The sequence below is a fragment of the Gobius niger genome (genome assembly GCF_951799975.1).
Source record: "Gobius niger genome assembly, chromosome: 1".
Classification (NCBI taxonomy): Eukaryota; Metazoa; Chordata; class Actinopteri; order Gobiiformes; family Gobiidae; genus Gobius; species Gobius niger.
Window position 1 is genome coordinate 65,735,830 of NC_136852.1, and position 14,570 is coordinate 65,750,399.

The 14,570-nt window shown below is 41.4% G+C and overlaps 1 protein-coding gene across 1 annotated transcript in view; it reads left to right on the forward strand.

Annotated features, from left to right (window-relative positions):
• The window catches only part of plcxd3 (phosphatidylinositol-specific phospholipase C, X domain containing 3), a 28,936-nt gene extending 22,001 nt beyond the window's left edge, over window positions 1-6,935 (forward strand). Inside the window, exons 4-6 of the mRNA XM_079552909.1 lie at window positions 1,503-1,678; window positions 3,017-3,118; window positions 5,834-6,935. Of these exons, the coding sequence (XP_079409035.1) occupies window positions 1,503-1,678; window positions 3,017-3,118; window positions 5,834-5,990 (435 nt within the window). The 3' untranslated portion in view covers window positions 5,991-6,935. The remainder of the gene's footprint in view (window positions 1-1,502; window positions 1,679-3,016; window positions 3,119-5,833) is intronic.
• Window positions 6,936-14,570: the final 7,635 nt, after the last annotated feature.

Sequence of the window (14,570 nt, forward strand, 5' to 3'; positions counted from 1 at the left end):
TGAAGTTCAAATTATTTGTATGTCGACATGATGCAGTGGAAAGAATATCCAAATGTTGATAAAAAGCACTGGTCAAAGAAACAAAAATGCTCAAAAATACCCTGCCTGCCCTTCTATTTCATATTGTTTCCTCTACATGTCACTAGCCTCTTCTGCTTCATCTCCATCACAGCAGAACTTTCAACCGTTTCACCGCCTCCTTTCTTCGCCACCTTCATTGTCAACTCAAGGGAGATTTTTTCCCCACAAATCCTGCTTTTCGCTAATATACATCAAGGTTTCTCTTAAACAATCTAAAAAACAACCTAAAACTTAATTTAACACGTAATACTGTTTATGAGGGAGCTGGAGGTAGTAGGCACTGAAGCTTCCTTAAAGGAGCTATACCTGATTTATTTTTAGTTTCTAGTTATGGAATGAAATCTGTTTTGTCTTCACTAAGTATATTGTAAACTCAGACATTTGTGGGGAAAACACTGTAGATGTAATTATAAAGCATTTGTATCTATTTCATGAACTTGGGGGATAGTTTTCTAGCATTCTTGTGAAAGTGACCCTGAAAAGTGACCCTGCAAGTAATGAAATGTGCCTATAAACATGTCCCTGTTAAGAATTGGGATGCTACAAATATGTTTGGAAGATTAGGGATGAGTTTGTACCCCCACCAACATTTGAATTTAGTGGCTTCCTCTTTCATTGTTTGAAATGAAAAAAATCAGGTATAGGTCTTTTAAGCTATTCTCCAGAATTGTTTGTGTCAGTAGTAAACCCTGTTCTGCATCCCCTCACCCAAGCCTCTCACTCCACACCCTACCCTGATGAGGCATTCAAAGAGAAAAGGCATCTCATTAATATAGTGGTACACACATTTATCACAATAATTAAGATATGTTGCAAAGTCAACATTACATGTATTTCCTAAACTGCAACTTTCATGAAAGTATGTGGTTTTTTTTTACCTCTAGATCAGACATTTGTGGGGAATGTCTAGATCATAATAGTTCCACTTAGAAGTACATTTACAGTGCAGAGGGTTTATATTCCACAACCCTTGAATGCCTCTAATGCTAAACATTTCAGGAGGATTTCAGCTGCATCAGAAGTGGTCGGTCTGATGGTTTATCAGTTCACTATCTTTTGTAAACCTTTGTCGAAATGCTAAACTTGATGCTTCTGCTGCTTCAAACATTTGCACTTGCTTTGCGATCCCTGCACGTGTTTGTGTTTACATGGTTCAGGGGCAGGTGAGGGGTGTGTTGGAGGTGCTCTGGGAGCGGGGAGGGGTGGAGCTCGTCTCTGCTTCTGTGGCACAAAGTTAACACTGGCAAATGGTTTAGCTTAGGGCACCTTTAAATAACAGACATTTCACGATGATAATTGACATAAAATGACCTTGCGACTGGTTGCTTTCATATCTCCTCCAAAAAGCCCAATTCTTTGTCATGAATTTGAGTTTGAACAAATCCTGTTACGAATCAAATGTGTGTCTTGTATTTGGTTAGGTGAGTCTACAGTACCTGTGGGAGAAAGAATACCAGGTCCTAGTGTTCTACCACCACCCCATGGCTCTGGAGGTGCCCTTCCTTTGGCCGGGGCAGATGATGCCGTCTCCCTGGGCCAACACCACTGACCCAGAGAAGCTCATTCAGTTCCTGCAAACCTCAGTCACAGACCGCAGGTCAGTCTGCACACATGCTCCCATCAATGCCAAAGAATAGCCAGTGTGTCATTTGGTCATTTCATTCAAATTAATATGAAAACACATTCAAAATTTTAATTTTGCCTGCTTTACAAAACAACAACAAAGACCGATTCGTGTTTTCAATTTAAATTTGCATTCTTAGTTAGATAATGCAATTAAGCCTTTCATTTTCTATTATTCATTTTACAAGATTAGATGTTGGTGTTTATGGACATTAACGGGAGGGAGCTCCTTTGAATCATGATCTAAAATGCTTTATTCTCGGGATAGGCGCACACAAACTGAAAATGTAATTGTTGCAATTAGCAGACTGGAAAGACCTCAGTGCAATATCCTTTGTGAACAACAAAATGTATTGTCTACATGTAGCCTCTATTACATTTAAAAGCAGTAAGCCCTGTGGTTTAGAGGTCTACAAACATGTTCTGAAATGCATGATTCTCATATTAAGCAGTTTAGATTTGGTCATATGTTAATGCTTCTGAACATGTTTCAGATGTGCACAGCCATACGAACCAACTTCAATTGCTATACTTACCAGAAAAAATTACATTCAGGGCTCAACAAAATTAAATAGAAATCTGAATTTGTTCAGGTCTATTGTAGATCATTTTGTTATGTTGCAGAGCTGTATGTTTTCTGTTGACACGTCCTTTGTTCTGGGGTGTCTCATGTTGATATGAAATGTGCACATTATGAGGATGGTATGTGGGTGTGTGGGGCGGGTCATCCATCGGTCACAAACTGTCTTTATCAGACTTGACAACGATCGGCCGACTGTATGTACAGTTGAAGGACATAAAGGTTATTTTAAGTATCTGATGTACTGGATGCTCATGGTCAGTAGGCCCTCAGGGAATGTAGTAGCTCAGCTGCCACACACCTGCTGCAAGAGAGGAGTCTCTGACACATGCTGCATCTATGTGGCACTGTCATTTCTCTGTACATTCACTGTGGTGTTAGTTTGGCTTTTTCCAGTATAGTCCAAGTATTTCAACATGGTATGCGTCTTTCAAACTCATTTCTGTTATTGCACAAAGATTGAATAAAATGTCATTGATTGAAATGCTATAAGTTATTAACAATCAACACATAAACATGATTACACACCTTGCACTTGTTGCTATGTAAACTTAATGGTCCCCTATTGCCATAGGGAAATGTCTGCTCTACATTTGACCAAGTATCAACGTGAAAGCTGTAGAATTAGATAATCACATGTTTTATGTTGATTAGAAAATTGACTTACAGAGACACAATAGGAAAACTCACCATAGAGTCAAATATAACAGCAGCCTTTTGTATGCTTTACAGGAAGAAGGGCTCTTTCTTCGTGTCACAAGTGGTCCTCACTCCAAAGGCCAGCACAGTAATGAAGGGCGTGGCCAGTGGGCTGCGGGAGACCATCACTGAGAGGTGAGTGTCCTTTTACTGCAAGAAAACAGTACATTATAGAGTCCGAGACACAATGCTATAAGTTCACTGTTACCATGGAAATCCTCCGTGTTTGTGTTGACTTTAGCTGCCGAGTCATTACTGGTATAAACGTGTTTTTATGTGGACAATAACTCCAGTATTTTCTACATTAGTTTATTTTGGAAAAAGTCTGCTGCAAATCCCATAATGCCTTGTGACACAATTCCGAACTCTATATTGCTCTCTAACAATATTCACATACATGTGAAGACATGTGAAGACTATTAAGCAACATGTTGAACAAAAAAAAAGCACACTTTTATATAAAATAACAGAATGGTGGGATATGTGTGCCTTGTGTGTGCTGCATCACCAGGAACTGTGCCTATGTTTTATGGCTGAGGGCATTGTATATCTGGACACTGACTGCTCTGCTGAGGACTAAATTTAACTGAACCCTCAAGCAACGGACACCACAGAAATACATTATTTACCCATAATGCAACACACAAAATCATCTGTGAGTCACTGTGCCATTTTGTAATCCAAATCTACAGCCGTTCTGTTGTGTCACCAAAGTATCCTCAGGCGTCCAACACTGACCTTATTCCAGTTTTTATTTTTCAACAGCTGCCACTGACCTTCGGCTGGGCTTCTGCACCGTCTTCACACTTACAGTTGTTCTCATTTCTTCTCAATATATTTTCTTGCAAGAAAACATTTTTATGCCAGTAAAATAGCAGGTGGAATTTTCTCACTCAAGGGCAGATAGGCTGGAAGTCAGTCATAAAAAACAAACAAAGGATTTGTTCAAATGATCAAACCTTTGAAAATATATGGCCAAGTACCACCTTTACAAGACTGAACTAGGAAATTGCCTGAGCTTAAGACAAAGTAAGTCATAACAAAATTTTAAGACTATAGGTGCAGTATGAACCAGGACAAAACTAGTTTTGCACACTTGGACTAGTTTTGTACACTAGGACAAACCTAGTTAGAGAAGAAGAAAAACATATTCCATCCAGTGTGCTGCATTTTATTTATTCCCTCATCAGTGCCAGATAACTTACTTCAACCACCACTAATGGTATTATCACACATACACGGCACAGGTCACATGTACAGTCAGCAAAGTGGATAAAGTGTCCGCCGTCCAGCTCAAAGGCAGAGCTGGGATCGAACTCTCAACCTTAAGGCTGCCCCACCACTTGAGATACAGACAACAAACTTTCAGCTCAAATCAAGCTGAATATCCTGAAGTTAAATCTTTTTTGTGCCTTGTGTTTTCACCCCCTCTTAATCTGCCTCAGTTTGTTGAGGCAGAGCAGCGAAACCATCCATTTCCGCAGCATGTATAATTCATTAGATAACTCCACTATCAGCGTCTTTCACCAGGCGTCGGGCTCACTTTGATGTAGGCATCCTGTGATATTACATGCATGGCTGTCTGCACATACGCATACACATGCACATGCACATGCACATGCATGTTCTCCTAAAAAGAGTGTCTGGAGGGGGATCATGTGAGAGAGGCGAGTGAGAGTTACAATTTGCGGAGGAGGGTGTCCGCTGTGTCTTGTCATTCGCACAGCTGGTGTCTAGATGGCAGATGTTTCTCTCTGCTGCTGTGATATGTCATTGCTGCTGCAGATACAGACCGTGCAGAGACAGTGCCCTTGAGACTGAGAACTCAGAAATTGAGTATAACTTGCTTAGAGACATGAGCATCGTTGTTTTATGCTTGATTTCATCAAATGATGTAACCAACTGTGTTTTTCCAAGACACTGACTCTCTGGCAGGAGAGTATATTTAAAACCTAATTAGTGTGTAAAAGCACTACACAAAATTAGCTAGAATTACTTGGCTGCTGATTGCAGACTTGTTAGTATGGAATTTGCATAGGATCGTACAGAATAATATGAGTTAATCTGGGAATTCTACACTTCAGGATGCAGGCAACAGTTTGAGATGCAAGGGTCATTTTGGGTTTGATGTGAGGATGTCAAGTTTTAAACGTTTTTGATAACACCACACAATGGTTTGAAATAAACAGAAATAAGTCAGCAGTATGTATAGGAAAATGGTCAACAGTATGGCTGTTTTAGGTCATTTTGGTTGTTGTTTGGGAACTGGGGTGGGTCCCAGGGATAAAGGAGTTGGAGCAGAGGATTATGAAGTTGTGACTGAATGAGTTGGACGTAGCTTAGAATCTTAGTTTGTGGGGCTCGGACAGTCTGTTTACAGTGTGGGAGTTGGTGCCAGTTTCTTGAAAGATCTCAGTGCTGGGTTTTGTTCCTGTGTCACCAACTGAACAATTTTAGACAAAAATCTACATGAGGCACTGTACTAATTGTAATGTTATGGAATGAGATACTGCTGAATGAATTGTGACTGAATGTTCTCCATGAAATTTCAATTGTAGCAGAGATTGTATATCGTCGATTGGACTGGGTTGATTGAGTTGAGGACATTTCGCTTCTGTCCTGAGAAGCTTCTTCTTGTTTTCGAATGCCTGGTGAGCATTATCTAGTTAAACTAAACAGCGTCTGTACATCTTCAGTGCCTGCTGCACAGGGCCACAGCTTTAGGATTTTCAGATTTTTGTCTTGGTATGATCTTTTCAAGTTGTTTCCGAAGTTTGCTACGGGGCCAACAGCTGACATTATGGGTCCTGTCTATGTTGTCCTCACCCCTGTGTCCCGTCTCCTCCGCAGGGCCTTGCCGGGGATGATGCAGTGGATCCGGTCACAGCGACCCGGAGAGAGTGGCATCAACATCATCACAGCAGACTTCGTGGAGCTGGGGGAGTTCATCAGCGCAGTCATCACCCTGAACTACCACCTGGACGAGGAGGACGAGGACGCCACCTGAGGACGGAACCCTGGAGGCGTTACTGCGGCGATGGCGTCTGGAGGCGGGGCTCTCGCTCTTTTCTCTTTGGCATTTCTTTGTAACTGGGGAGCTCACGTGGCTCCTTTCTATTTATTTAGGGCTATTGTGAGCTGAGTGTTGGGACATGAGGATGATTGAAACAATGAAACATGAATGAAACAATGCAGGAGTTTTGTCAGAAGGCTAAGAGAATGAGGTTTTGGGATCCAAAAATATTTAATTTTGTTTACTTTCCGTGTTGTAATAATACCTGCTCTTTTGTTTACTAAGTCACATTTCATCACTGCCTCAGAGCATCTCGGCTATGTGCTAAATGTATTATGTACTGAGTTCAGTACGGCTTGGTTTTCTTGTGACAGTGACTGTTTTCTATCCAAGGTTGTTTTGTAACTTGAACCATTCAATGTGACTGTTTGTATGTGGTTGTCTTTGTTTTCTATTGGTACAAATAATATGATTTTTAAGACCTCTTGCAGCACCAATCACATTATTGATCATTCAATCTAATGATAAAACGGTTGTTCTTATGTTTCTTGCATCGGGTCCTTTCGACCACTTTGTTTCCAGTTTTTGAATTTATTGTATGAGTTCTCTTCAGACTAACTTTTTGTAATGCACTTGTCACCTTGTTTCCTATTAACAATACAACACATTTCGTCCTTACACCTTCATCAGAACTTAGGCCATAGGCGGAAGAACGCTGTAGAAAAAAGCCACACATCGTGAATCTTACAGTTTTCCGTGTTCCCAATGAATGAGGCCAAACAAAGTAGTAATAAGTTAAAGATGCCACCATGGAGTCAGGCCTTGTGATACATTGTTCTCTTCAAGTACCACACGCCGAACTCAAGTGTAGGGGATTTTGATGTTATGCAACTCATTGTATGTGGTACAAATGTTATATTAAAATGTATCTTGATTCCAGTTATTAGTAGTGTCTTTACTCAGCTAAATTGGTAACCGCCGTATGGCATTTCTAGGACACAAGGCTTCGTTTTGAAACAAATACAAATTGTGCTTTAAAAGAACAGGCCATCGTTTTTCCATACTGAGATATGTTCTTACCTGAGCTTAGACGAGTTGATACGTACCTGTCTGGTCTTTGTGCGTGCCCGTGGAAGAGCTTGGTCACGTCTAACTTCACCTCGTTTGGAGCTATCTATTATAGAAAACGCTATTTCAATGGCCGCCGCCTGGGCGCCGCCATGTTTATTTCCCTTACCGGCTTTGAAGCTAAGCAGGGAAGTGCCTGGTTAGAACTGGGATGGGAGACCGTTTGGGAACACCAGGAAGCCTGGCGACAGTACTGAGTGCGTGGTTGGTGGTGCTGCTGTCCGAGGACAACCCGCTGTCACAAACACGCGAGTGCACGAGATCTGACTGCCGTGCGTGTGCGCGCATCCAAACAGGGCGATGTGTGCGCGTGCGTGCGCGCGTGTGTGCGCGCGTGTATGTGTGCGCGCGCGCGCGCATCCAAACAGGGCGATGTGTGTCATCGTCACTCACCCTAAACTGCAGCTGTAGACGCTCCGCACAGGTACAGTTACATCCTCCAAAACACATCTGCGTGTCTTTGTTTAAGTCTCTCCTGCAGTGACCGAGGCTGTGGTTCATTATAGATCCAGTGCTGCGTAATATCAGAGGCGCCCAGACATGCGTAAGATCCAATCCTGGCCATATTCCGTCTCCAAAGTTTTGTCTCCGAAAAAAAGTACACGCAAAACATTGCCCAAAACACGAGCCTCTAATCAAACGCGCTGCTCCGACTGTTTTATCCTCCGTGTGAGTAAAAGCGAAAATGAAACTACCACTTAACGAGCGCATGGCCTGCACTTTTTTTTTACTTTGCTCCTGGACCATTTGTTTTCTATTTTGCTTTCACGTATTGTGAGCCCAGAGGTACATTTTATTCTAAAGCAGCTTTGAAAGCATTGCCAATTTTATTGTAAGGTTATAAATACTGTCTAACAACAATCATTAGGCTATTTCAGTTCACAACCTACTTATTATTTTTTTGATTGTACACTACCGTGATGCACCAAACCACGGGTCCTGCACCGTGACCCAAACCGTTAGAGCTGAACCCCTAATGTTTATCCATAATTATCCCACTCTCTCTTGAATTCTATTCCCTGAGTTTAGCGAACATATTGTCGTTGTAGTTAATAAAGGAGTACGGGTGCATCAAACACTCCAATTGCTGTTTGTTTGAAATTATTTTTAGCATTCATTATTTTACACATTTAGTGGCCATAGTTTTGGAATGGGTTGGGAACCACTGCTCTACAGCTGAACTGTGTGACGGGTTGGACATTTCTTTGTAATCACTCATAATCTCGGAATATCAAATGTGGAGCCTAGCGAGGCCCGGCCGAAGGCCGGGTCTCAGCTAGTAGGAATATATTGGGAGAAGCCAAATGCTAACAACATCTTTGGTCGTCACAAAGACCAGACAGGGACACATCAACTCGTCTAAGCTCAGGTAAGAACATATCTCAGTGTGAAAAAAGGGTGGCCTGTTCCTTTAAAGCCACACTGCGGAACATTCCAGGTTATTTGTTGCCAGCGATTCATAATGTGCTTCTCATGCTCAGCATGAGAGACACTGACAATGCTATTTTTCTGGTGTTGTATAGATGTGGCTATCTTTGGTCAAAACAAAGCTGCTGTCCTAGTCCCCACAAGATGAGCTAGTGAGGTCCCGCTTCCAGAAAGGTAATGGTCTGAGGAGAGGCAAGTGTGCTCACAGTACAGACTTTTTTTTTTTTTGCTTGAACACGGCAGGATAACATATCTTGGTGCTGCTCTAAGAAACAGTCTTAAGCAACAGTCTCTGACATTTTAAATGATGATTGTGGTTTCGGGTGTGCCAAGAGTCATCAGCTGGCAGTTAAAACCAAGCCTCTGCTCCAGTCCATATGAAGGGAAAAATGGCAGAGAAAATAAAGCCACTGAGCCTTCTTCCACAGCACGCATTAGCATTGTGGCGGGGTTTGGTTTACTAGCCACTGAAGGTGTAATACAGATGGAACTGAACACAGAATATTAAACTGATGCTAAATAGTCTAAGCTAAATGTTTTTTTTTTTTTTCATCTCTTTGCTAAACTTTGTTAAACTTGTGGAGGTAGATTAATATTATCAGGCCAGTATTTTCACGTTGGCATCATCAATCAGCTTTGAATTCCTACTAAATGGTATACATCAGACTTTTTTGTGTTACAGTCAAAGTCTAAAAATATTCTATTTAATGATGCTCTTCTAATGTGGAGCAGCACTGTATTGACACAATTTTATTTAATGGTAATTTATAGAATATTCTATAAGTTTCAACCATAACTATAATACCCCGAAAACTTTTAATGTTGAAAATGTGAACCACCCGCCCTCGGACTGGCGCACCAGAGCCACTCCGCCAGTCTGCACTCAACAGCACTTGTGCTCTCCAAATACCTGCAAGTGGTTTTATCAGCAGCTTTCACGGAAAAATCCTAAAAATCAAACGGTTACCACGGCAATGAGGAGGGAGGAGGTGGGTGGGCAGATGCAACCGAGGTGACCCCACTGATGCTGTTTTGTTAGCTCAGATGAGCTCACAGATAAATGCAAAAACATTTGGACTGACTAAGTGATTTTGAATGTATCTGTGCCAAGAACAACCATGAAAATAATTTCAAATGCTTGTTTGGAATATCCGAAGTTCTCTATGTTGCATTATTCAATAACACTGTAATACACTTGATAAACAGAGGCCCACCTTAATGTACCCATAGGCCCCCACCCTCCCTCGGCGCAAACCCTAACCCTAACGCTAACCTATAACCCTGACTCTAAATCCCACAAAAACCCTAACCCAAAGTGAAGTGATTGACATGAAAATCAACAAATCACCTTTTTTTTCTGATAGGCCTTTGACCATGGTTGGCCTCTGGGCTCCAGCCCCTGCTAGCCCGTTGGATAAGGTCGCTCTGCATAAACACATTTTGTAGCCAGAGCTGCCCAAGCACTGATTGATTGGAAGATGTTGCTAATATACACCAACAACTTCTCAAACCACCACTAATCACACAATATGCTTACACATTCTCATGGGTTGAAGTGCTTTGCCCAAGGACACAACCACAGATGACACTGGTTAGATCTGGAATCAAACCAGCAACCTTTGGTAATGACTGCATTCCACCACAACCATAGTCGTCCAGGGACGTGTCTAGACTTTCAATCCACAGTGAATGACTTACAGATCCAGATCCAACAGTTTAATCCTGCCCGTTGCTCATTTTCCATAGAAATATTTTACGGCACAGTCAGTTCCCCCCAAGTCGACTGGGCAACGCCATACTCCCACACAACCATGCCACGCTTTATCAATTGTGTCCTGATTGGGTGGCAGCAGGTGTCACGTAACTTGGCATCAAAATGGCAACCTCCAGCAACATTCAGTCACACGTCTGCAGATTACTGATTCTGCAGCGTATTCTCACCCCTTTGAGCGGCGGTGTGCTGGTGCCGTGACTGTCACCTGCGACAGTATAGGCTCAAATGAAAACATGGCTGCGTCTGTCATACAGTGTACGAGGCCTAAACTAAGAAAACAGGAGTCATGTCACTGGACAGAATAATGGTAAATGGTCTCAACTTATATAGCTCTTTTCCACCTGCACTCAACGCGCTTTACAGCAAGGAACCTTTCACCCATTCACTCTGTCATTCATACACCATGCAGACACTGGAGGAGAGGTGGGTGAAGTGTCTTGCCCAAGGACACAATGACAGTGTGCGCTTCAGGAGGCAGGATTCAAACCCCCGACCTCACAGGCTACGGCAGGTGGACAGAATGTTTCTCTGCTTCATCGTTCCCCCTGAAAATATCTTCCTATGAAAACGCTTGTCAAGCCTTTTTATCATTCCCAGGCTTCATAACACTTAAGTGGCTTTTAGGAAAAACCTGCATGTTGCCCACCTGGAAGATTCTCTAGTGTGGCTTTAATGATGCCCTGAACAGTTTGACATCGGCAATGTGGAAAAACACGGTCACAAACACAGCGAAAAAAAGTTCCCGAAAGAGTCATTTGCCGCAAAAGTCAGAAAATGCTAATGCGCTGTCATAGTGCGCTTGAGCGTTTGTGACTGTCTTTCTTGGCAACACACAGGCACAAGCAAACAGGCGAGGAGAAGGAGGGGGAGGGAGGTGTGGGAGGCAGAGATGGATGATGGCATTCAGACACTTTCAATGGAGCCAGCAGTGAGACAGGGTGCCGCAAAAACAAAATTAATATAAAAAATGGATGCAGAGAAGACAGTGGAAAATGCGTATTTCTGCCTTTGTGTCTTGATAGCGATTTATGGTGAAATGAATGACAACCACAGTGAGTACATTTGAAAGATATAAAAAACGTTCTACTCCAGTTCTTAATAAGGCTCCAAAGTGTGCTTAGCCTATTTTAAAAGCCTTATGATGTACACCGCACAACATATAGAAATTGCTGTATTTTTGAAAGCAAATACACTATGTTAAGAACTATTGTGCAAATTGTGTTTCAGTGCCATAAAGGTAAAAAAAAAAAAAAAAAATCTATTAATGGATGGTATTGTGTCTATTGTGGCTCTTTAAATCACTGACATCAATCTCAAACGCCTGTGGTGAATAGTTGTCAGTTATCAATTATTAGATTAGGAACTTACTACAACCTTTATTTTTTGGATCTTGACCTTTGTTTTGAAGTTTATATCAACAAATATGTTTACATAAATTTCAAATATAACAATGTATGGATAATTTTCAATACCTTCTACATTTTTTACTGTAGTGGCAAATTTACACTAGTTACCAATGATCATGCTAGCAACTTACTACAACCTTTATTTTTTTGGATCTGGACATTTATTTTGAAATGTATGTCAATGTATGAAAATTTGTGGATATTACTCTTTATTAGCTTCTACAATTATGGCTGTATTTGCACTAAATTGGCACCAGTTAGCAGACCACCATTTTCAAAAGAAAAAGGATCTCTCTGCTGATGAAAAGTGTGAAATAGTTGAATGCCTTCGACTAGATATGAAAACCTTCAATATTTCACGAAACATTAAGCGTAATGATCGTACTGTTAATAGATTTATGGCCGATTCAGAGCACACGTGTGCAGATAAAGGCACAATGAGGACGGTTTCTGCCAGACACACTAGATTAAGAGAACAGCTGCTACAAAGCAGCAAACAGGAAGCTGCCGGTGCCTCTGAAGTCTCCCGAACATCAAGGTGTAGGACCCTCCAAAGACTTGCAGTTGCGCGTAAACAGTCTATTTTTTATATTTATGGTACTGAAATACCATTTGCATAATAATTCTAAACATAGTGTACTTAGATACTCTAGCTTATGGAAACAACTTGACACAGGTTGACTCATTTGTGTTACCAAGCTCTTGATATGCTGTTACATCATCTGCATACCCCCATACTAGCATCTAGGCCCCTGCACTCATTGTATATTACAACTAAATCAGCACTTTAACAATAAATATTTTACCTGCTCCCATCTGCATCAAATGCTATGTGCCCATATAATGTTTTGATGTCCCCTGAAACCAGTTGGTGGAGAGGCAAAGCAACAGAATGTGATTGGCTAAAAGTAGCACACACACAAGGACTACAGATGGAAATTAGCTTGAGAAGTTACAGTCTGGTATGGTCATCTTTGCTCTCGAGCATAATGTAATTGTACATTGTCCTGATAAATAAATAAACAAACAAACAAACGTGACAAATAATGGGAATGAAAATCGCTCGTCACACAGCAATAAGGTCCTGGGTTTCATTCCCAGGCAGGACAGAGTCTTGTTTACAAAAAATAACCAAAGAAAATAAAACATAATTGACAACAAAGTGACTCTCAAAGTGGTTCATCCGAGATGGCTTCGTTATGAGCGACAATGCAGAGCTGTGGGAATCATAATGGTTCAGTCAGACATGAAAGCAAGCAAATGGCTTAAGGGAGAATCACACACACATACACTCTGTCTGCTGTCACTGACCTTCTGAAGCACGGGTCAACATCCCTGGAAGGACACAATAACATAACAATGATATCAAACTGCAGGCAGGTCTGCGGGAGGAGGCCACGAGGGGCAGACAGCCTCCAAAAGTCCGTCTGAACTAAACAAAAAGTCCAATGTGACAGTGGTTTGGGCAATGGACCAGAGAGTTAGAAAAGTCGATCTAATGTCAGCTCTACTTTTCTTACAGACCACAACTTTGACAATATTTGTACAAAAAGTTAGTTAAATGGACTACGTTTGCACATTTTGTTCACTTGGCTATAAGCAGACAGGTTCTACTGCTGCAGTTGAGATGGGAGGCTTACGAAGGTGATCAGCTGAAGCATCTTCATAAAAAGATCTCTATTGCTTTTTAGATCTGTTTCCCTTCTTGATCTAATTGCAGTTTGCTTGCCGCATAGTATAATTTTGCTCTCTCACCTCTCCTTATCTTCCTCTTAGATTTGAGACCCGGCAGACTGTTCCCTGGCACTGCAGATGTCCAGGGGGGCAGAGCTGGAGCAGCAGCACTAATGGAGGGCACGGTCCAGTGGCTTGTTGTCACACCCAACTGTTCCTCCATGGCCTCTCAGCTCTAGTGACTATAGCTCGGCAGCAATACACGCACAGTGGCTCTCTCGCTAAACTTTGGCTAACCTCTTTAGTAATAATTATGTACAGTACACTGCTGAGTTAACTGACATGAGAGGCTCTCACTGTAGGGTGAAATTTCTTACCTATACCAAAGTGTTTCGACTAGGACTGCCCCTACTAATTATATTAACAATGATTCATCAATTATTTAAATACAAACTTAGTCATTGGTAATATTTATTAGGAGAACTGAATGCATGCCATATAGAAGACAGCCGGGCAGTAATCCAGGCAAAAAGAATATTTAAATCTACTATAGATTTATTGTAAAGGCCTTTTTTCCCACATAGGAAAATATGTTCTCAGCATTTGACCAATCCTTCAATGACATTGACAAGTACTTGTCAGGAGCACTTGGTTACTGAAGTGCAGCGCCCAGGGCTCCTTCTGGAGTCACGGTCATAGGTAATTGGTAGCTGGAATATTGCACATGTTGTAGGTTGAAACCAGAGAAAGCACTCAGAGAGAACATGCTTTCTTGTTTGTAACAAAATTATACTCAATGGAACTATCCACTCCTCATTGGGAATCGAACAGGATTAAGCCAGGCATTCATTTTCTAAATGGCAGTGGTTGGATTTTGAACATGCTGTGAGCTTTTCCACTCAGTGACTTGATTGCCATTGTCTAATGTATTTGTTTTTTGTTGCAGTGACAGAACATAATATTGTCGATTGTCGTTGCCTGTCCTGATTTTGCTGAACTAGAACTACTACTAACCTATACTTATACTACTTTTAAGCAAGGCAAGAGTATTTGTTGAGTTAAAACATCAATAAACATTCTAGATTAAATTAGAAGCAAAAAGAATACTTATATTTCTTACTAAGCTGTCATACAGCTAAATAGAACAGTTTTCTTTCTGGATAT